The 20306-nt window shown below is 41.4% G+C and overlaps 1 protein-coding gene across 1 annotated transcript in view; it reads right to left on the bottom strand.

Moving 5' to 3' along the window:
* The window catches only part of LOC126195625 (putative odorant receptor 92a), a 67274-nt gene that overhangs the window by 7452 nt on the left and 39516 nt on the right, over positions 1-20306 (bottom strand). Inside the window, exons 4-6 of the mRNA XM_049934251.1 lie at positions 13736-13835; positions 10089-10193; positions 2077-2238 (exon numbers count right to left, since the gene is read on the bottom strand). Of these exons, the coding sequence (XP_049790208.1) occupies positions 2077-2238; positions 10089-10193; positions 13736-13835 (367 nt within the window). The remainder of the gene's footprint in view (positions 1-2076; positions 2239-10088; positions 10194-13735; positions 13836-20306) is intronic.

Raw genomic sequence — 20306 nt, 5'->3', positions numbered from 1 at the left:
TCCCTGTTTGGATTTTAGTTATTTGGTTGATGTGCGGCCTTCAGAGGAGTTTTAATAGCTCTTAAATTAATGTTCTTGTCTTGCCATTTTGCATGAAATGTTTTAAGATAAGGCCTTCTGCCTTTTAATTTGAAACTCTTTTTCTACGCCTTAACCCGTTAAACATATTTTGTTGATATGCCGCCTTCAGCCGAATATTAATATCTCTTAATGTTCCTGCCTTGCCCTTAAGGCATGGGATTGTTATCTTTTATAGGGGCCTTCAGCAGAATTTTGTACGAAATTTTTTAAGATGTGGCCTTCTGCCTTTCAAAATTGAAACTCTTCTTTCTAGGGCTTAAGCCGTTTAATTATTTTCTAATGTGCAGCCGAGTTTTAATATCTGTTAAATTAATGTTCTTGTCTTGCCATTTTGCATGAAATGTTTTAAGATACGGCCTTCTGCCTTTTAAAATTGAAACTCTTCTAACTGCTTAATATGCAGCCTCCAGCCATGTTCCATTAAAATTAAATTGCTAAGGCCTTCAGCCTGTTTAGATTGAAGATTTAGAAAATATTTTTGGGTGAAACCTCCAGAAGAACCTTGTATTTCAATTTCTTGCTTAGGCCTTGTGTATTGGATTTTGAGTGTGGCCTACAGCCGATCTAAAGTTAATCAAGGGAGGTCGATTTATGTTTTAAATGTTTGCATCGTTGTTGTAATATTGTGCGTTGACAAATAAACTGTGTATTTGAGTGCAACTGACAGGAACTTATTTTGGACCCCTTTCCACAACTTAATCCGCTCTGTCCTGCTAACCCAGGCATTTCATGTTTCCTTCAGTTCAGAAATCGAGTTGAACTCACGAGGGCTTAAATCAGGGGAGTGCAGTAGGCGGAATAGCACTTAGCAGCCCTATCAGTCAAACAAATCAGTAACGGCTTGCACTGTACCTGCTTCAGCACTGTCCCGCAAAATAATGGTCAGGTGCTGGAGAAAGAGTCATCACTTCTGTCTCTAAGCTGGTCGTAGGTTGTGTTCCAAAAAAGAACAGCAAAGAGACAGAAGTGATAACACTTTCTGCAGGACCTGACCATCATTTTGCAGGACAATGCTCAAGCACGTACAGTGCAAGCTGTTACTGATTTGTTTGACTGATTGGGCTGCTATGTGCTATATCACCTACTGCTCTCCCCTGACTTAAGCCCTCGTGAGTTCAACTCGATTTCTAAACTGAAGGAAACACTTCACGGCATTCGCTTCAGAACTGCTACAAGTTCGTCGGGCAATAGACCGCACTGGTCGAATTGTCAACACAAATAGCATTGCTAAGAGTAGCCTACGACTTCCACATCGTTGGCGACGGGTTATGCACAATGCTGGTGACTACTTAGAAGGTCAGTAAAACTTTGAAACACTGTGTATTTTGTACGAACTGTAAATAAATAGTTTCCTCTACTACAGTTCCAACCCTCGTACTTTTGAACATGGCGCAAAGCTGGGATTGGTTAGATACGTAGCGGCAATTTACGAGACTCAGGTGAAGCGTTTGTATTCTTTGGTAAATAATACAGATGTCGTAATATTTCAGGGTTGTCAATATCTATACATATTTTTCAAAGTGTTACAAAATTCAGATCGTCTGGATAGTTTTGAAGATGAGGCCTCTTGAATTGTCATGTCAGTGTAAGTGCAAAGAATAACTGGTCTAGTTTTTCCATCTTGCAGTTTTTTTATATCTGAAAGATTTCGCCCTGTTGTGTAGCTCATCAGTCTACGGAAGTAGGACCAATGCTCCTGACTAGTAGTTGGTATTATGGATTCAAGAGAGAGAGAGAGAGAGAGAGAGAGAGAGAGAAAGACTAATAGAGAGATAGAGACAGAGAATGTCAGTAAAACTTTGAAACACGTATCTAATTTGTACGAGCTGTAAATAAATAGTTTCCTCTATCACAGTTCTAACCCTCGTACTTTTGAACATGGCGCAAAGCCGAGATTGGTTGGATACGTAGCGGCAATTTACGAGACTCAGGTGAAGCGTGCGTGAAGGCGGAGGGGGGGGGGGGGGCGGGGGGGGGGGATACGGCGTTGCTTACCTTCACAAAAGACTCCCTGGAGAGATCGAAGAACCCTGCAGCCGTAATGTGGAGAGGACGCTGCGCGCGAGTCATCATGAGGAGCAGAGACCGCTTCAGAGTCACGGGGTATCCCTGCAGTGACGTCACTGTCGAGTAAACCACCGTGCTAACATTCTCGCTCTGCAAAAGAACATCAGACATCTTCTGTAGCGCGAAACAGTATTACAGTGTAGCGACATCAGTTCCCTTATGCATCCTCGCTAATGAAAGTTGCCTTCATTCGTAGTATGTAACTATCAATTTTTGTTACTCAACGAAAGTGACAAGGACGTCTATGACGCATGTAATTAATTAATACAAAAAACCTTAATGGAGTCCTGACATTAAGAGGAGCTCTGAGTAAAGTTGAACAACTGGTTTTTGCTCATCTAAACCATTCTTTCTTAGAATGCTTTGTGCAGTTTTGCCATTGCCACATTACTGAGTTAGGATTAAGAGAGATATTGCTATAGAAGATATATTAGGTCATATCGAAATGTGAAAAACTTTGATCTGAGAAGAATGTCATTGCTCGACTGTACAATAGCTTCCCATAACCGAGAGAGTCCACTTGGAAAAGGATCCAAAGCGAGCACATTACGATGAAGACGACTCAAATGAACATACAGATCTCCAGCAGAATGCAATGCTCAAACAAGCCTGCATACATAACTTGCTAGCAGGTTTCTGTGTTACGCTTCTGTAAGAAACGATACTAGACCACATCTGTATCCTGTTACTTTCCGATTAAGTTATCCCTCGATCATCCTGGATGTTTGCAGCGACCAACGGGAATGTTCTTATGTTCACGACGCTCTACATGTGTTGTGCTTCTTGTTTAGGAGAGATGAGTTTAGAAGCGAGGAGGTTAGAAGTGATAATCTCACGAGATATGAACTCAGATAATACGGCTGATTATGTATTTTCTTGTGTGGACCGATGTGCCGATTGACATCTGTCATTCACACGCAGTTAACAACTAGGAACAGCACCTATTCCCGAATCAAGATACAGAGTGAGGAAGTCAATTCCTGTATAACTCCAGTGACGTAATCATGTTACTGGCTCCTGTCTTGTGTTGCGATGATATTTTTTTCATGCCTCGCTCCGAGTTCATTCGATGCGTGACTGTCGCTTAGAAATCCAGTAGGAAATACGACTATAGTATGTCGTAAACAGCGTTTAACTACTCCATACACTTAGCATAAACAAAAATTTGAATGTTGGCCTCCGTAAGGTTTCCTTTCTGTGCGGAGACCGTGGAATATAAAATTATAAAGACTGTAGCAACCAGTCGCGGAAACATAATCTACTTATCTTGTTGCGAATCTATTTCGACTGATATCGGTCATCACAGGTACTAAAACAAATACAAGAGACAGTACACAAACAACAACTGCTTTAACAAACGAAAAAATGACAATAAAATATAGTTACATCATTTACAACAAAATTTTCAACAAGATAAATAAATTATGTTTCCGCAACTGGTTGCTACATTCTTTGTAATTTTAAACAAGAATTATCTTGATGAAAACGGTCTATTGGCACATACTCAGCACAGATTCAGAAAAATCGTTTTTGTGAAACACATCCAGCTCTTTATTCCCACTAAGTAGTGAATACCGTCTACAACGGATTTTTAGATTTCCAGAAGGTTTTGACTCAGTACCTCACAAGGCACATTTAATCAAATGGGCAGTTTCTGGATTATCGCTTCAGTTGAGCGACTGGATTCGTCATTTCTTTTCAGAGAGCTGACAGTAGACAGTAATCGATTGAAAACATCGAGTCAAACAGAAGCAATATTCGCGGTTCCCCAAGAAAGTGTTATAGGCCCTCTGTTGTTCGTAATCTACATAAACGAGTTAGGAGACAATCCGAACGGCTCTCTTAGATTGTTTCCATGTAATACCGTATAATACAGTCATTAGAAGGTCAAAACGAGTTGCAAAATTATTTAGACCAGGTATTTTTATGGTGTGAAAAGTGGGAATTTTCTCCAAATGAGGAAAAACATGGGATGATCCACATGGATACGAAAAGAAATCCTATAAATTTCGGTTACACGATAAATTACACGAATTTAAAGGCAGTCAGTTCAACCAAATACCTAGGAATTCCAATTACGAAAACTTAAACTGGGGGGATGACGTAGAAAACGTTGTGGAGAAGGTAAACCAAAGACTACATTTTATTGGGAGAGCACTTAGAAGATGAAACACGTCTACTAAGGGGACTGCCTACATTACGCTTGTCCTTCCTGTGCTAGATTACTGCTTTACGATACGCAATTCGTACCTGAAACTTTTGACAGAGGACACTGATAAAGTCTAAGGAATGACAGCTCGTTTTGCATTATAGCGAAGTAGGATAGGGAGTGCCACGGATGTGATAGCCGAGTTGTGGTGGCAATCTTAAGACAAATGCGCCTTTCCATTGCGGCGAGAACTTGACATCTCACAACTTTTCCTGTGAATGTGATATTTTTTGTTTTTTATTTTTTTCGCCAGACTACATAGGGAGAAATGATCCTCATAATAACATAAGAGAAAGCAGAGCTGTTAAACAAAGATTTAAATATTCACTTTTCTTAAGCTCTGTTAGAGAGTATAACGGTAGAGAAATTGTCTGAAGGTTGTTCGAAGAACACTCTGCCAGACACTTACGTGTGGATTGTAGATGTAGATGAAGAGTTCTCTTCAAAACGGGGCACTTGCCAAAAGCTACTTTCGTACCCCTCGCAACTTTCATGGAGAATGTCTTCAGTTTTATCCAGCTTCGTTCACCGGAATCATGCGAAATAACGACACAACATCAAGAATGACAAGAATGTTGCTTGGGGCTCACATTTATCTCTTAATTAAATGAGCTGAGTTTTTAATATAACTATCAGTTCCACAACATGAGGTTCTAACAATAAGGCAAGATGTCCAGTGCTAATTGTTTTACCACTTCCTTTCTTTGGTGTCTCCCACAAGCATAGCAGACTATCCCCACTGACAGACCACATTCAGTTCATACACGTCCTTGGTAACTAAAGAATGTAGGGTATGCTGCTACAAACAGTGATATGACAGACAGTCGTACCCCTGCTCTAGAACATTCAGAACTGAGCTCGCTTTTCCCAGCAGAAGGCATGATGCTGTTCCCTTGACCAGAGCTCAAGCACTACTGCTCGCTTGCCTTAATGAGAATCGATGTTGAGGTTCAGCGTGGTAAAGGTCGTATGCCGTCCAGTCGCACAAACTCATATGGACAGTTCGCAGATTTTCATAAAATACGAGTTCGTAAGTTTCCTATCGAATGATACTGCAAAGTGAATGATTTAGCGGTTTATTCGAGGAGGATGAGTGTAATTTCGCACAAAAGCAATGGACAAATCTGAATCGTCGTTATTACCCAGTAGTCTCTGCTGGCAAGTTATATTATTATTATAACAGACATTAAGTTTAAAATGAGCTTTTAAAACGCGTTACTATAGTTTGGAAAAACACTTCGACAATGGCACAGTGTGAAAATGTAATTAAATTTAACTGCTGATGTGAGCATGGTTCTGTCTAGCCTTCGTTAGAGAGTGTACTACCTACTACCTCAATAAACGAAGTAAATGGCATGAACTGTTACCTTTTCAAAGCAACTTTTTCATTCCGTTTGAGAAACTGATGACTTTAATATTTGTAAAGAAAATAAGGTTGTCGTTTAAGTAACACGGCCAGACTCCATACTAAGCATTTCTCTCTGTTAACCATCTCTTACCCACATCCGATCGTTGCAAAAAAAAAAAAAAAAAAAATCAAATTAAAAAAAGGTTGAAGTGGCTCTGAGCACTATGGGACTTGACATCTGAGGTCATCAGTCCCCTAGAACTAAGAAATACTTAAACCTAACTAACCTAAGGACATCACTCACATACATGCCCGAGGCAGGATTCGAACCTGCGACCGTAGCGGTCGCGCGGTTCCAGACTGAAGCGCCTAGAACCGCTCGGCTACGAGGCCAGCCTATTCAAATCAAGAATCACCATAAATATACGGAGAGGAAGCTACAATAGATGTCAGGAGATGAAGAAATGAGTCTCTTGATTCGTCCTGCATCGTCTTTCTCTCTCTGGCGAATAACACAGAAGCCTACTGTCAGTCCAAGTGCGTCCGTCTGTCCAACTACAGCATTCTGCAGTAATGCATCAACCCATCGAACCCAGAATGTGTCAGAATGGTTTGGAGGACACTGCACGGTCATGAGTGTGCTTCTGTGGCCGCAAGTCATTTGAATTCTATGCCAATGAGCACCCGTCTTCCGCCTTCGAGCGGGAGGTTGTACCGATACAGGTATCATTACAACACTAAACAATATCTTTGTTAACATAATTACTAAATTTCGGTGACGTTAATTGTTCGTCCTTACACATTATAACGTTGAAAAACAACAGTTGGCACCGCTGAAGGAGTTCCATCTAGCTGTTGCAATGACGCAATCTGATTGTAAAAACTGGTGTGTTACAAATCGCTGGTAATGTGTTACCACTTCTTGACAGAAATTGCAAACAAGCTAAGTTACACATTTACTAGAATATATTAAGAAATAATTACATATATCGTGTTCCGTTTATTTTTCTAAGGATCTTAGAGTCTTAAAAGGACTGTAAAATTATATATTGTGTATTATCAACAATCATGGCTTTAGAAATAAGTACCAATTGCCAACCGTATTCACGTATATTAATATGAGCGGTGGTATCACGACCTTTTTGAGAAGAGATAACTCTAGAACAAGGACTGTCTAAGTAGTACAGTGCGCGCGTATGGTGTTTGTATAGTGAAAATCGAGTACTGTCAAAATTATCCTCAGATGACTGCGGAATGGTGTTACTACACTCATGTTCAGAAAAATCAGAACACCTTGAACGACTAGGGATAGGGCGTTAATATTCACAGGACATGTACATTCGTATCTTTTGCAGAAATCATTAGCATTTGTACAATGTCGGGCGGCCGATTCAGGTTCAACATCGATTTCACGGCGCAACACCCCCTACCGGTAAAATATGCCTACGTCTTCAGTTGTCGCTATAAACCGAAGGTAACAGATCATGGTGATTTGAACAGACGTGCACGATGCCTCGAAGATGTATGCGCGAGCCCTACCGTCAAATCAGTGAGTTTGAAAGAGGGCGCAATATTGACATGAGAGAATATCATGCATCCATCCAGAAAACTTCTGCACGTGCTGGACGAAGTGTATCGACAGTACAACGGGTGTGTGCAGAATGGATCACGCAACGCCGTAGAACTCGACGAGATGGGTCAGGTGGTACCACCCAGGCCACCCCCAAGAAGATCGACAACTCATCCGAACGGCATTGCAGGACTGATCTGCGTCCTCCACGGCTCCGGCGCAACAGTGGAACGGTGCAAAACATCTCACACTATCAGAGGTGACAGTCCGTAGCCGTTTCTCATGACATGGGCTGCGTGTGCGTCATCCACTTCTCCCCTAACTTTAATGAATATGCCGAAACATGCTAGACGGCAATGATATATGAAAAGACATCACTGGGAACAGGAATGGCATCTGATAGTGACTTATCACGAATCCAGGTTCTGTTTGTTTCAAAATGATTGTCGCATTTTGGTTCGCCGCAGACGGGAGGAGCGGCATCCCATTGACTGCATTCGCACACGACATCTGCACCCACTCGAGGCCTTGTGGTGTGGAGTGCTATTGGGTACAACCATAAATCACAATTGATCCTTGTCCAGGCCACTGTCACTGGTGTAACCTACTTGAATGACACCCAGTGACACCTAGCCATAGCCTTTCTGCACACCACTACAGACGCCATTTTTCAGCAAGACAATGCACGACCACATGTTACTGCATGAACACGTGCCTTCTTGCTGTCACATGATGTTATCTTTTCCCCTGGCCTGCCAGATCATCAGACATGTCACCAAACGAAAATGTGTGGGATATGGGGAAACGACTAGTGCAGCGCTGTGACCCAATGCCAACCCCCACAGGTGAACTTTGCAAGGGGACTGACGACCATTGATGTTAAGTCCCATAGTGCTCAGAGCCATTTGAACTTTGCAAGCTGGAGAATGCAGCATGGATAGCTATACCACAGGATGCCATTCGCGCATTATACGCGTCTATACTTTCACGAATGGAACAAGTTATCAGTGCCCATGTTAGACCATGTGCCTACTAGGCAACAGGACACGTACTGAACCCAGGTAACTAAAACGTTAATCATTTCTGCAGGTCATACTAATGTGCATGTCCTGTAAATACAATCGTCCTCTGTCTAGTCGTTCCCGGTGTTCTCTTTTTTCTGATCACGAGTGTAATTCATAAAAAGTGCAGCTAAACGGTGTATTACGTAAGAAGAGGTTTACTCGGAGTTATTGTGGAGTAGAAGTCCAATTGTATTGCGGATCAGGAGCCTCTGCAAGCTGCAAGAGACACACGACTGGCTACACGAACAATTGAAGTTCCAGCAGCTTTCAGAGCCACAAATAGTAAGCTACAGCTTCACGTTTCAGTAGCATTTGTTAAATATTCTTGGACATATCTCGTTATCACTTAAAGTTCAACAGTTTTGTCTGGTCTGTGTTACGACATGTAACTGTGTTTTTTCTCTGTACTACAACGTAAAGTGGAAGCCATACTAGCAAAAGTGTGAAAACCACGACACAATCTGATCTGCAAGATGAGTAATAATAAAGTTATTTATAGAACAAATGCTTATCTTAAGTGTTTATTTGTGTACTTAAAAATCAACATCCTGATTGTTTGAATGTTTTAAAGCAAATCTTTTACAGTGGTAAAAGCTTCTACTTATCTAAACAGAAATTCGTTCGTCAAGTTAACACTGAGGTTTCATACTTAAGTTGCAAATCAGCCAAATTTTGTAATGCATGAGCTTATGTTGATTACAGTCAGGTATAGGTAGTAACTGTGACACATTACGTAATTTCTGATTACATATTACTAAGTGACTTAAGCTTTTTTTTTACCTTGTCTGCAATATTTTTATAATACTAACGTTAAATATTTTACCAGCACAGCGGATAAGTATCTTCAACGCTCATCATGCTACTCATTAAAAGGATATGACGTTACTTTTGATGAAAAGTACTGTGCTAATTAAAGTACGCTGTGGCCGAGCGGTTCTAGGCGCTTCAGTCTGGAACCGCGCGACTGCTATGATCGCAGGTTCGAATCCTGCCTCGGGCATGGATGTGTGTGATGTCCTTAGGTTAGTTAGGTTTAAGTAATTCTAGGGGACTGATGAGCTCAGATGGTAAGTCCCATAGTGCTCAGAGCCATTTAATTAAAGTAATTACATAGTGCGAATATAGGTACATTAACATCCCTGCGAATTTAAGAGCTCCATGTCGAACTAACATCCTGTATGATTGTCACCCCAAAGGCAGTTAACATCACAATTATTATTAGGTTTCCTCTACAATGATCTGCTATGAACATCTCTTTACTATCATTTAAACTAATTCGTATGGTAGATTGCAAACTCTCCCAGGCAAAAGAGAGTGGTCAGCCGTCACATAGCTGAGCATCTACGGCGCGCAACTGTCTACCGTAATTTACGATTCCGATTGCCACACAAGGTCAATAAAGCAATTATTACATCCTAATTACGATAAAATAAATTTAACCGAATGGTTTGATCATAAAGTGCGCACCTTGGAGCAAGCTACGAACTCCCTCCGTGAGCAGTAGTTAATCGGCCATGGATAATGATGATTCTCCTAAGTTTGTCACGTCTCATGGAACAACGGCATGGTACGTTGCAGTTGTAATCAGAACTAAAGGAGGTGCCACACGCTTACATGCTACAAGGCAGCTGTCCCCGATTCAGTTGCTGACAGCTGTACATACTATATACCAACACTTATAATATCCTTGGTGTTACATTTCGCTTCCCATGAGGTCAGTTTAATCGCGGCAATCAAGTAGCAGCTCACCTCTGTGATGAGTTCGTCTCCGAACCAGCAGTAGACGAACAGCTGAGCCAGCATGACGGACAGGTAGCAGCCGAACTTGCCGGCCTCTGCCAGGCTTTCCGCACTCTGAAAAGGAGAAAGCAAAACGTGCCTTTTAGTTGCACTTGTAAAGAAAACTCAAGCGAGCTGTCATTTTACTGTATGTTTATACGCACATTTGATTCTAGATAGACACAAGGCACTTTGTAAGGAACTTGTTAACAAATAGCTCTTCATGTGTTGCATTTTAGAAGTAAATTTATTGATGCAAAATGGAAAAGGAAAACACACAAAATTACGGCGCAAAATTTGAAGGCAATTTGTAAGGGACGATCAAAAAGTTTCAGTTCGAATGCCGTATAGTCCACAATCGGTATGCCAATCAGACAAATTCGCCGTGAGCACTGAGGAAATCCCCCCACCATCGCAGCATGTTGAAGATACGTGTTCGGTAAAACGCCGCGTAGGGCTGCGTGAAGAAGTCCGTAACTTTCTGTCACACGTCCCCCTACGACAGTAATCGTCGACCTCTCACGGTCTTCTTTAATCGATCTAAGGCGCGATAATCGCATGGGGAGAGTTCAGGTGATGGCTGGGTGTTGTGTGATGTCCTTAGGTTAGTTAGGTTTAAGTAGTTCTAAGTTCTAGGGGACTGATGACCATAGATGTTAAGTCCCATAGTGCTCAGAGCCATTTGAACCATTTGGAGAGTTCAGTACTATAGACCGGATGCTCCAGTATCTCCCACTTGAGTTAGTGTAACTTCTGCGTTTCGACATTTGTGATATGGGGACCTGCGTTAGCATGAGGCAGCAGGAAACTTCGGCGCACAACAGTGGTTTTCGAAGCATATGCTTCCCCATACCCATTTTTCATTGTGAGATGGATGTCTGCCGATGTTTGTCCTTCGGCAGTCAAGAAAAGAATAACAGCACGCAGAGATTAGATTAATACTTGTTCCATAGATCATGAATACGACACTTCGTAATGATGTGGAACGTGTCAGGTTAATAAAAGATGTCTGTACAAGATATTACATTACACAAAATATTGCATGACACTAATGTTTAAGTTTTTTCCCCCCCTTAATTTATATCTAAAAATTCAGCCAATGAGTAGAAGGAGTTGTCGTCTAGAAATTCTTTTAATTTATTTTTAAATGTTGGTTGGCTATCTGTCAGGCTTTTGATGCTGTTTGGTAGGTGACCAAAGACTTTGTGGCAGCATAATTTACCCCTTTCTGTGCCAAAGTCAGATTTAACCCTGCTTAGTGAAGATCATCCTTTCTCCTGGTGTTATACCTATGCACACTGCTATTACTTTTGAACTGGGTTGGATTATTAACAACAAATTTCGTAAGTGAATATATGTACTGTGAGGTTATCGTTCCCTAGATCCTTAAATAGATGTCTGCAGGATGACCGTGGGTGGGCTCCAGCAATTATTCTGATTGCACGTTTTTGAGCAATGAATACTTTTCTACTCAACGATGAATTACCCTAGAATATGATGCCATACGAAAGCAGTGAATGAAAGTAGGCATAGGAAGCTAATTTACTGAGATTCTTATCACCAAAATTTGCAATAACCCTAATAGCATACGTAGCTGAACTCAGACGTTTCAGCAGACTATCAATGTGTTGCTTCCAGTTTAACCTCTCATCAATGGACACACCTAAAAATTTTGAAAATTCTACCTTAGCTACAGACTTCTGTTCATAGTCTATATTTATTACTGGAGTTGTGCCATTTACTGTACGGAACTGTATATACTGTGTTTTATCAAAATTTAAAGAGAGTCCGTTTTCTGAGAACCACTTAATAATTTTATGAATAACATCATTTACAATTACATCACTAAGTTCTTGGTTTTTGGATGTTATTACTATACTTGTATCATCAGTAAAAAGAACTAACTTCACTTCTTCATCAATGTGGAATGATAAGTCATTAATGTATGTCAATGTCTTGATTGGACGGGTTTGGTGATAACGTCGCCATAGTTTGCGTTTCCGCATTTATCACACGAACGTCGGAAAGACACGATTGCCACATTGGTCCCTGCCCTACATGTAAGTGCTTATATACCCTCGTCGAGGGTGAGGCTACGTTGCATATACGCTGCAGCAACGCCCTCGAATGGATACTGTTTGATCAGCCATTATAACAGAACGTATTTTTTCCGATGTTCATAAAGTTTTTGGCTCCTAAGGCCTCTTTAGGAGTGGATCTTGATCGTCGATGCTCTCAAAAGGTGTGGATGAAGTCTTGCAATGGAAAACAGAACATAACTACATAGTTCAGAGGAAGATAGTTCTAACCTGTACAACACAGTACGCCATTGTGAGATGAGAACTGGAGCACACGGGCCGTACATTGCGCGTGCGTGGTATGGAACATCTCTTCTTGAACAATTGTTTACACGGAGGATTATAATCGCTGCTACATTTTGACATAGATTTCTGGGGAAAAGTATTGCAATTCACGAAGAACTCTAGAATTTAATGGAAGTAACATTTCACATCAGAATTCGTGCGTAGGAAACTTTGTCGTTGAACGTCTGACTTACTTCCCACGACTCTTCGTTGTCTCTCGATGCAGACTTTAGTGTGTTCGTAATTAAGGAACAGGCGTTTGGAATTACAGGTTACTTGGGCTGCCACGCTGTTCATCCAGTAAGATTGCCCTGGGCCCCTCACCCGTGCCGCCGATTCTGTGAAGTCCGCTTCCCGCTCATTTTAAGCTGCGCATTCGAAATTTCGACTTACAACTGAAGTATGAACAATGGATAATCGTTTGCAGAAAAAGTGCAAAATATTGCATGAAAGTAACATAAATTAAATTAGAATTGAATTCACCACATGGCAGCATTCAGCTAATCTCGTTTTATTGGCTCAGAGAGGCATGTACCTACAGCAAACGCCGCAGAAATAGCTGCTTGTGCTATGAAAATATATCTCTGCCTCAGTGGGATGCGTTTTACTAAGCCGTATTAAATAAAACAAAATTTCAAGACTATGATTATCTGACACTGTCAGCGGGAGAGCGATCTCTTAATACGAAAAATATAATCTTCCTCCTAGAGAAGTTTTATTCCTCCGGACCACAGTAATTACATACGTAGACTACTAGTTTCGGCAAAATTTAACTGTCGTCTTCAGATCATCTACATACATGAAACCACAATTATGTTTTTATTACCTGACGCTACACTGGAGCCTCTGATCCAGCGACAGGAGTTTCTCTACGTTCACGACTAGATAACAGTCCACTACGGAGAGTGGAATAATGTTTGATGTGTATAGATTATCAGAAGGTGAAAATTAAAATTTGCCGAAACTCGTTGTAAATATATGTTTTACTGTGGTGTGGGGCTGATAAAAATTCTTTATCAAGAAGATTCTATTTTTCAAAATCTCTATAAATTAAATGCAGAGATTTACTGGAAACATTATCGTTCTCATAAGAGAAACGGTCATATTTATTTAAGCACGATAAAAAATCAGTTATTGTGTAACGGGCATTGTGAAGTTATTTTATTCGCTAGACATCGAAATAATTCGAATGATTCTCGCAGTAGATGTATGGTTCAGTACAACGGAAATGGTAAGGTAGTTTAAGAGACTCACTGTGGCAAGCTGGAACAGCTGAAAGCAGATGGAGGCACCAATGGATAGGCTCTGCCCAAGTAACATGCCTCCCAAGCACTTCTCTAGTGACTCGACGTTCCTGGAAGCACAGAATAAGTGTAAGTTGCATTAAGAAGTCAAGAAGTTGGCAGATCGGTAAGAACACTGCGTAGCATAAAGAGAAAGAAAACAAAACTATAGCATGATTCGTATCACGTATGGGCAAAGTTTTACAGTACCCACAATATGACTACCCTGGCCATTAAAACTGTATCATCAGAAAGTATAGCAAATAACCAACTGATACTTACTGTGCGTATACAAAATAGTGGGAAGAATACATTATTAAATTTGGAGGTGATTTGGGGCATTAGGCTGTCAAATTTAGTAAACAGAGGTGCAACAACGGCAACACCAATCGATCTAACATGAACAGGTGTTGAGTCGAACTTTGTTTGGATTACTGATATGGGTACGTCATTGCACACTACATCTACTCTGCCAGACTTCGTCAAAGGTACATATTGGCGAGTGGCAGCTTGACAGGATCTCCGCAGTCCGCAACCAGGCGTTTCCCGTGGATGAGGAATCGAGAGAATGTGTTGCGCACGGCAAGATTCGAATATTCTTCGTGTCAAGGTAGGTCAGTGTAACATGGTAAGAAAGCAGTCTTGTATTATTTTGTTGAACGATAGCGCCACGGAGACCGTGGATGTAAGACACAGTCACCAAGCAGCCTTAACAAATCTCTCCAAACTAGCGCCTAATACACATTATAAGTTCTCTGATATCGTTCGGTATCTGTATTTTCATTTGTATCCGAAGAAGCTCATATCGAGCAAAACTACATTCTGTGACATTCCTTACTTCATGTATTGCTACTTTATATTACACGTAGTTTTGGTAATTTTGAAAGCTTTAATACGAAAATAGGTAAACCTGTTTTTCACTACGTTTCTTCAAATAATATCTTTACCAGAGATGTTAAAAATTAATTTTTTCCTTTAAATGTAATATCTGTGCACTCGCGCAGTTGGCGGGAAGAATTGTAAGAAGTAATTCTGTTTCAGATTTCATAGAAAGTATTCAAGTCTGAGATGTTGCACAAAGCAGTTCTGTTGTAAGTGGCGTAAAGAGTGGAATTTGTAGCTCATATGAGTAGATAAGGTAATGTTAATTTGGAAGTTGTCAGTCATCTAAGTAATTACGATTACAGAAGATATAATGAAGAAACTGGCTTTATTTGGTAGTTAGTGATTAATGAAACTAACAGTTCTAATCTAGTATAATTTCTTCATGCAGACGTAATCATAACCCCGCTAAGAGACAACAAAGTCTACATTGAGAGTACCGGCTACGTATAATTTGGTAACTGATTACTGTGTACACATCTTCTAACGGTCAATAAAAATGACGTATATCCGTCCAGTGGGTAAGTCACTGTATAAATATCATTGAAAGAGGCGTGTCAAACGTGGTTACGTCATCGACGAATTTATTATCATACAAAGAAACGTTAACTCGTGATGTACTTTTCAGATAACGTAAAGAGATTCAGATGGATGTAAAACTTATTGTAGCGTAACTTGACTGGAAACCAATTACGATCTGTGAACAACGGGACTGGATAAGACATCGAATGTAACTTGATCTAGAATAATGAAGTAGGAAATTTCATCATGGTGGGAAATAGAAACAATTAATTTGTTAGTTGTGATTCTTCTTTTTCGTGTGAAACGGTTAGTTTAGACTGTCATTATTCTTAAAATTTTGTAAAATGGCAACAGAAATAGAGAAAAGAGATTCGGTTATGGACTTATTTGAAGGAGACGATTCAGGATCAGGACTAAATCAGAGTACTGAAAATTCAACAGATTTAGCAAATAATATTTGAGTGGCAAGACAAAGTTGGGCTTCACGAAGTGAATTAGGAATACATATTTCCAAAATAAAGAATGAAGATTGCTAGAAACAGTGACACTGTCAAGAGTGAGATATAAAGTGATTTACGAAGTCAAATTGCAAGAAACTGTGATGTTCTGACGAAAGAACGTGCAGAAACAAACAGTGAAATTGTTAAAAATAGTGACGTTTTCAAAAATGAGTTAGGGAATCGGACTTCTGAAAACTCTTATGCTGTTAAATTGGACCTACCGAACCAAATTATAACATTCCAGGAAGAATTAAGTAATCAAAGCCCTGCCACAAGAAAAGAACTAAGTCATCAGCTTGCAAAAGCAAATTCAAAGATTGTAGAATTACACGACAGAGGAACACACCGAGTCCAGAGTTCAGAATGTTGATCAAAGAGCATCTAATCTGGAAGTTAACTCGTGAGGTGAAATTTGAAATGTAGAACACAATTTATGTAACAAATTTGAGTCTATTGACAATGGCTGCCCGCGAAAGGCAAAGGTCCCGAGTTCGAGTCTCGGTCGGGCACACAGTTTTAATCTGCCAGGAAGTTTCATATCAACGCACACTCCGCTGCAGAGTGAAAATCTCATTCTTCAATAATTTAAATAAAAAAGCTGTTGGAGCTGATATTGAACGAATAATTTGCTTAAAATAAAAGAAAATACACTGTCGTAAAGTGTCGTACCTGTTTTGGGAATGAAGAAAGCTCAAGCTCTAATTGAAAGTGCTGAAGCTCAAATCGTTACAGACACTGAAAGATCGCTAAAGCCGGAAATAAGTTCATCCGAAATTTTTACAACGGACCTACTGATGTTCAGGATGAACAGGTTGTATACAGTTGGTGGCGACCTATTTGTCGCTGTTAGAAGTAGTTTATCTTGCAGTGCAGCTGAAATAGATAGTCCCTGTGAGTTAGAGTGGGTAAGAGTTATATTTGACAACCGGAATAAATTAATAATTGATTCATTTAACGCCTCCTTGTTTCAAATGATACAATTGCGAAAAGATTGAAAGAAGCCCAACTCATGCAGATTTAGTTGGTGACCACTTCAATCTAACATCGATATGTTGGCGAAAATACGTATCCAAAGGCAGTAATAGGTCCAAAACTTCCTCCGCAATTTTTGCTTAAGGTTTACTTCGAAAATTATTTTGAACAAGTACTTCAGGAGCCTTCTCAAAGTGTAAATGGTTGCGAAAACATCGGTGACCTCACAGCAACAAATAATCTTGGAATACAGTGTTCACTCCTTCCCAATTAACTATGTGAGCATAGACCATGTTGCTGTTGTTGTGGTCTTCAGTCCTGAGACTGGTTTGATGCAGCTCTCCCTGCTACTCTATCTTGTGCAAGCTTCTTCATCTCCCAGTACCTACTGCAACCTACATCCTTCTGAATCTGCTTAGTGTATTCATCTCTTGGTCTCCCTCTACCCGCATATGACGATTGAATTCAACGAAATTGTGTAGACGACAGTTAAGACATTTATACCAAATAAAGCAATAAGAGACGGGACGCATCTCCCTTGACACACAAAGAAGGTCACAACATTGTTGCAGAAGAAAAATTTAAAAGACGAAAAATCCAAAAGATTGGCGAAGTTTTGCAGACGCTTGGAAGTTATTGCTGACTTCAGTGCGATATGTCTTTAATAATTTCCACCACGGAACTCTGTCTTGAAGACTGGCAGATAATCCAAAAAGTTTCTGGTCACGTATAAAGTACACCTGCGGCAGTACCTTCACTCGATGATAGTTATTAGCCAACCACATAGTTACTATACCTGAGAGGACGCTTTTATCTGCTTATCGTGAGTTTTTATCGTGTTCTATCACGAGGACACAACTGTCTTACAACATTCACAATGCGATACGTTTTCCCTAGTCACCACTGCACTTAGGACACAAAGGAATTACAGGGATTGCCTGGGAGTGGACATTGATTTTAATAAGTAACTACAGACACGTATCCCTCACCAATTGCTTTGGGATTCTGGAACATGTTTGTCTCAAATAAAATACGCCAGCACTCATATGACGACGAAAACAGAAATATCATAGAATTTGATCCCGGTTTTCCACAGCAACATCATCAAATATGAGTATGGTGTTTGGCTTTACTTTTTCTGGTGGAGGGCTGAATGACGTGTATTTTACACCACTGACACCTTGCGTATCTTTTGCAATAACTAATACATGAACTGAAACAATGCTTTTGAAAATACACATACATGCCCAAAACAAACTCCATCCGAGTGTGTTAGCACTGACATGTGCATATTCGTCTTGCCACAACTGCATGGACCTACAGTTATCACTTGTATATTACTGGAGAGGAATATCCCATTCTCCCTCTTCTTATCTTCTTCCACACCTTCACACGACCAGTCACTTTCAACAGAGTCCATGTGTTGAGGATACTTCATCCTACTGACTGCATCACGTATTGGCGTGTAATTGGCTTTTATAGAAAATATAAATGTCATCAACTAAGCCATAGAATATGTAATAATAATAACAACAACAATGTTCTCAGTATTTTCAAGTCAGTGTCTAGATACATCAGCAGCAGCAAGCTGTCTGAGTCATTTCATCACTATATATATATATATATATATATATATATATATATATATATATATATATATATATACTCCTGGAAATGTAAAAAAGAACACATTGACACCGGTGTGTCAGACCCACCATACTTGCTCCGGACACTGCGAGAGGGTTGTACAAGCAATGATCACACGCACGGCACAGCGAACACACCAGGAACCGCGGTGTTGGCCGTCGAATGGCGCTAGCTGCGCAGCATTTGTGCACCGCCGCCGTCAGTGTCAGCCAGTTTGCCGTGGCATACGGAGCTCCATCGCAGTCTTTAACACTGGTAGCATGCCGCGACAGCGTGGACGTGAACCGTATGTGCAGTTGACGGACTTTGAGCGAGGGCGTATAGTGGGCATGCGGGAGGCCGGGTGGACGTACCGCCGAATTGCTCAACACGTGGGGCGTGAGGTCTCCACAGTACATCGATGTTGTCGCCAGTGGTCGGCGGAAGGTACACGTACCCATCGACCTGGGACCGGACCGCAGCGACGCACGGATGCACGCCAAGACCGTAGGATCCTACGCAGTGCCGTAGGGGACCGCACCGTCACTTCCCAGCAAATTAGGGACACTGTTGCTCCTGGGGTATCGGCGAGGACCATTCGCAACCGTCTCCATGAAGCTGGGCTCCGGTCCCGCACACCGTTAGGCCGTCTTCCGCTCACGCCCCAACATCGTGCAGCCCGCCTCCAGTGGTGTCGCGACAGGCATGAATGGAGACGCGTCGTCTTCAGCGATGAGAGTCGCTTCTGCCTTGGTGCCAATGATGGTCGTATGCGTGTTTGGCGCCGTGCAGGTGAGCGCCACAATCAGCACGGCATACGACCGAGGCACACAGGGCCAACACCCGGCATCATGGTGTGGGGAGCGATCTCCTACACTGGCCGTACACCACTGGTGATCGTCGAGGGGACACTGAATAGTGCACGGTACATCCAAACCGTCATCGAACCCATCGTTCTACCATTCCTAGACCGGCAAGGGAACTTGCTGTTCCAACAGGACAATGCACGTCCGCACGTATCCCGTGCCACCCAACGTGCTCTAGAAGGTGTAAGTCAACTACCCTGGCCAGCAAGATCTCCGGATCTGTCCCCCATTGAGCATGTTTGGAACTGGATGAAGCGTCGTCTCACGCGGTCTGCACGTCCAGCACGAACGCTGGTCCAACTGAGGCGCCAGGTGGAAATGGCATGGCAAGCCGTTCCACAGGACTACATCCAGCATCTCTACGATCGTCTCCATGGGAGAATAGCAGCCTGCATTGCTGCGAAAGGTGGATATACACTGTACTAGTGCCGACATTGTGTATGCTCTGTTGGCTGTGTCTATGTGCCTGTGGTTCTGTCAGTGTGATCATGTGATGTATCTGACCCCAGGAATGTGTCAATAAAGTTTCCCCTTCCTGCGACAATGAATGCACGGTGTTCTTATTTCAATTTCCAGGAGTGTATATATGTTGTTGTTGTGGTCTTCAGTCCTGAGAATGGTTTGATGCAGCTCTCCATGCTACTCTATCCTGTGCAAGCTGCTTCATCTCCCAGTAACTACTGCAACCTAAATCCTTCTCAATCTGCTTAGTGTATTCATCTCTTGGTCTCCCTCTACGATTTTTACCCTCCACGCTGCCCTCCAATACTAAATTGGTGATCCCTTGATGCCTCAGAACATGTCCTACCAACCGATCCCTTCTACTAGTCAAGTTGTGCCACAAATTTCTCTTCTCCCCAAACCTATTCAATACCTCCTCATTAGTTATCTGATCTACTCATCTAATCTTCAGCATTTTCTGTAGCACCACATTTCAAAAGCTTCTATTCTCTTCTTGTCCAAACTATTTATCGTCCATGTTTCACTTACATACATGGCTACACTCCATACAAATACTTTCAGGAACGACTTCCTGACACTTCAATCTATAGTCGATGTTAACAAATTTCTCTTCTTCAGAAACGCTTTCCTTCCCATTGCCAGTCTACATTTTATATCCTATCTACTTCGACCATCATCAGTTATTTTGCTCCCCAAACAGCAAAACCCCTTT

This window comes from Schistocerca nitens, chromosome 7, assembly GCF_023898315.1.
Source record: "Schistocerca nitens isolate TAMUIC-IGC-003100 chromosome 7, iqSchNite1.1, whole genome shotgun sequence".
Taxonomy (NCBI): Eukaryota; Metazoa; Arthropoda; class Insecta; order Orthoptera; family Acrididae; genus Schistocerca; species Schistocerca nitens.
This window is presented reverse-complemented; position numbering and strand designations above follow the sequence as displayed.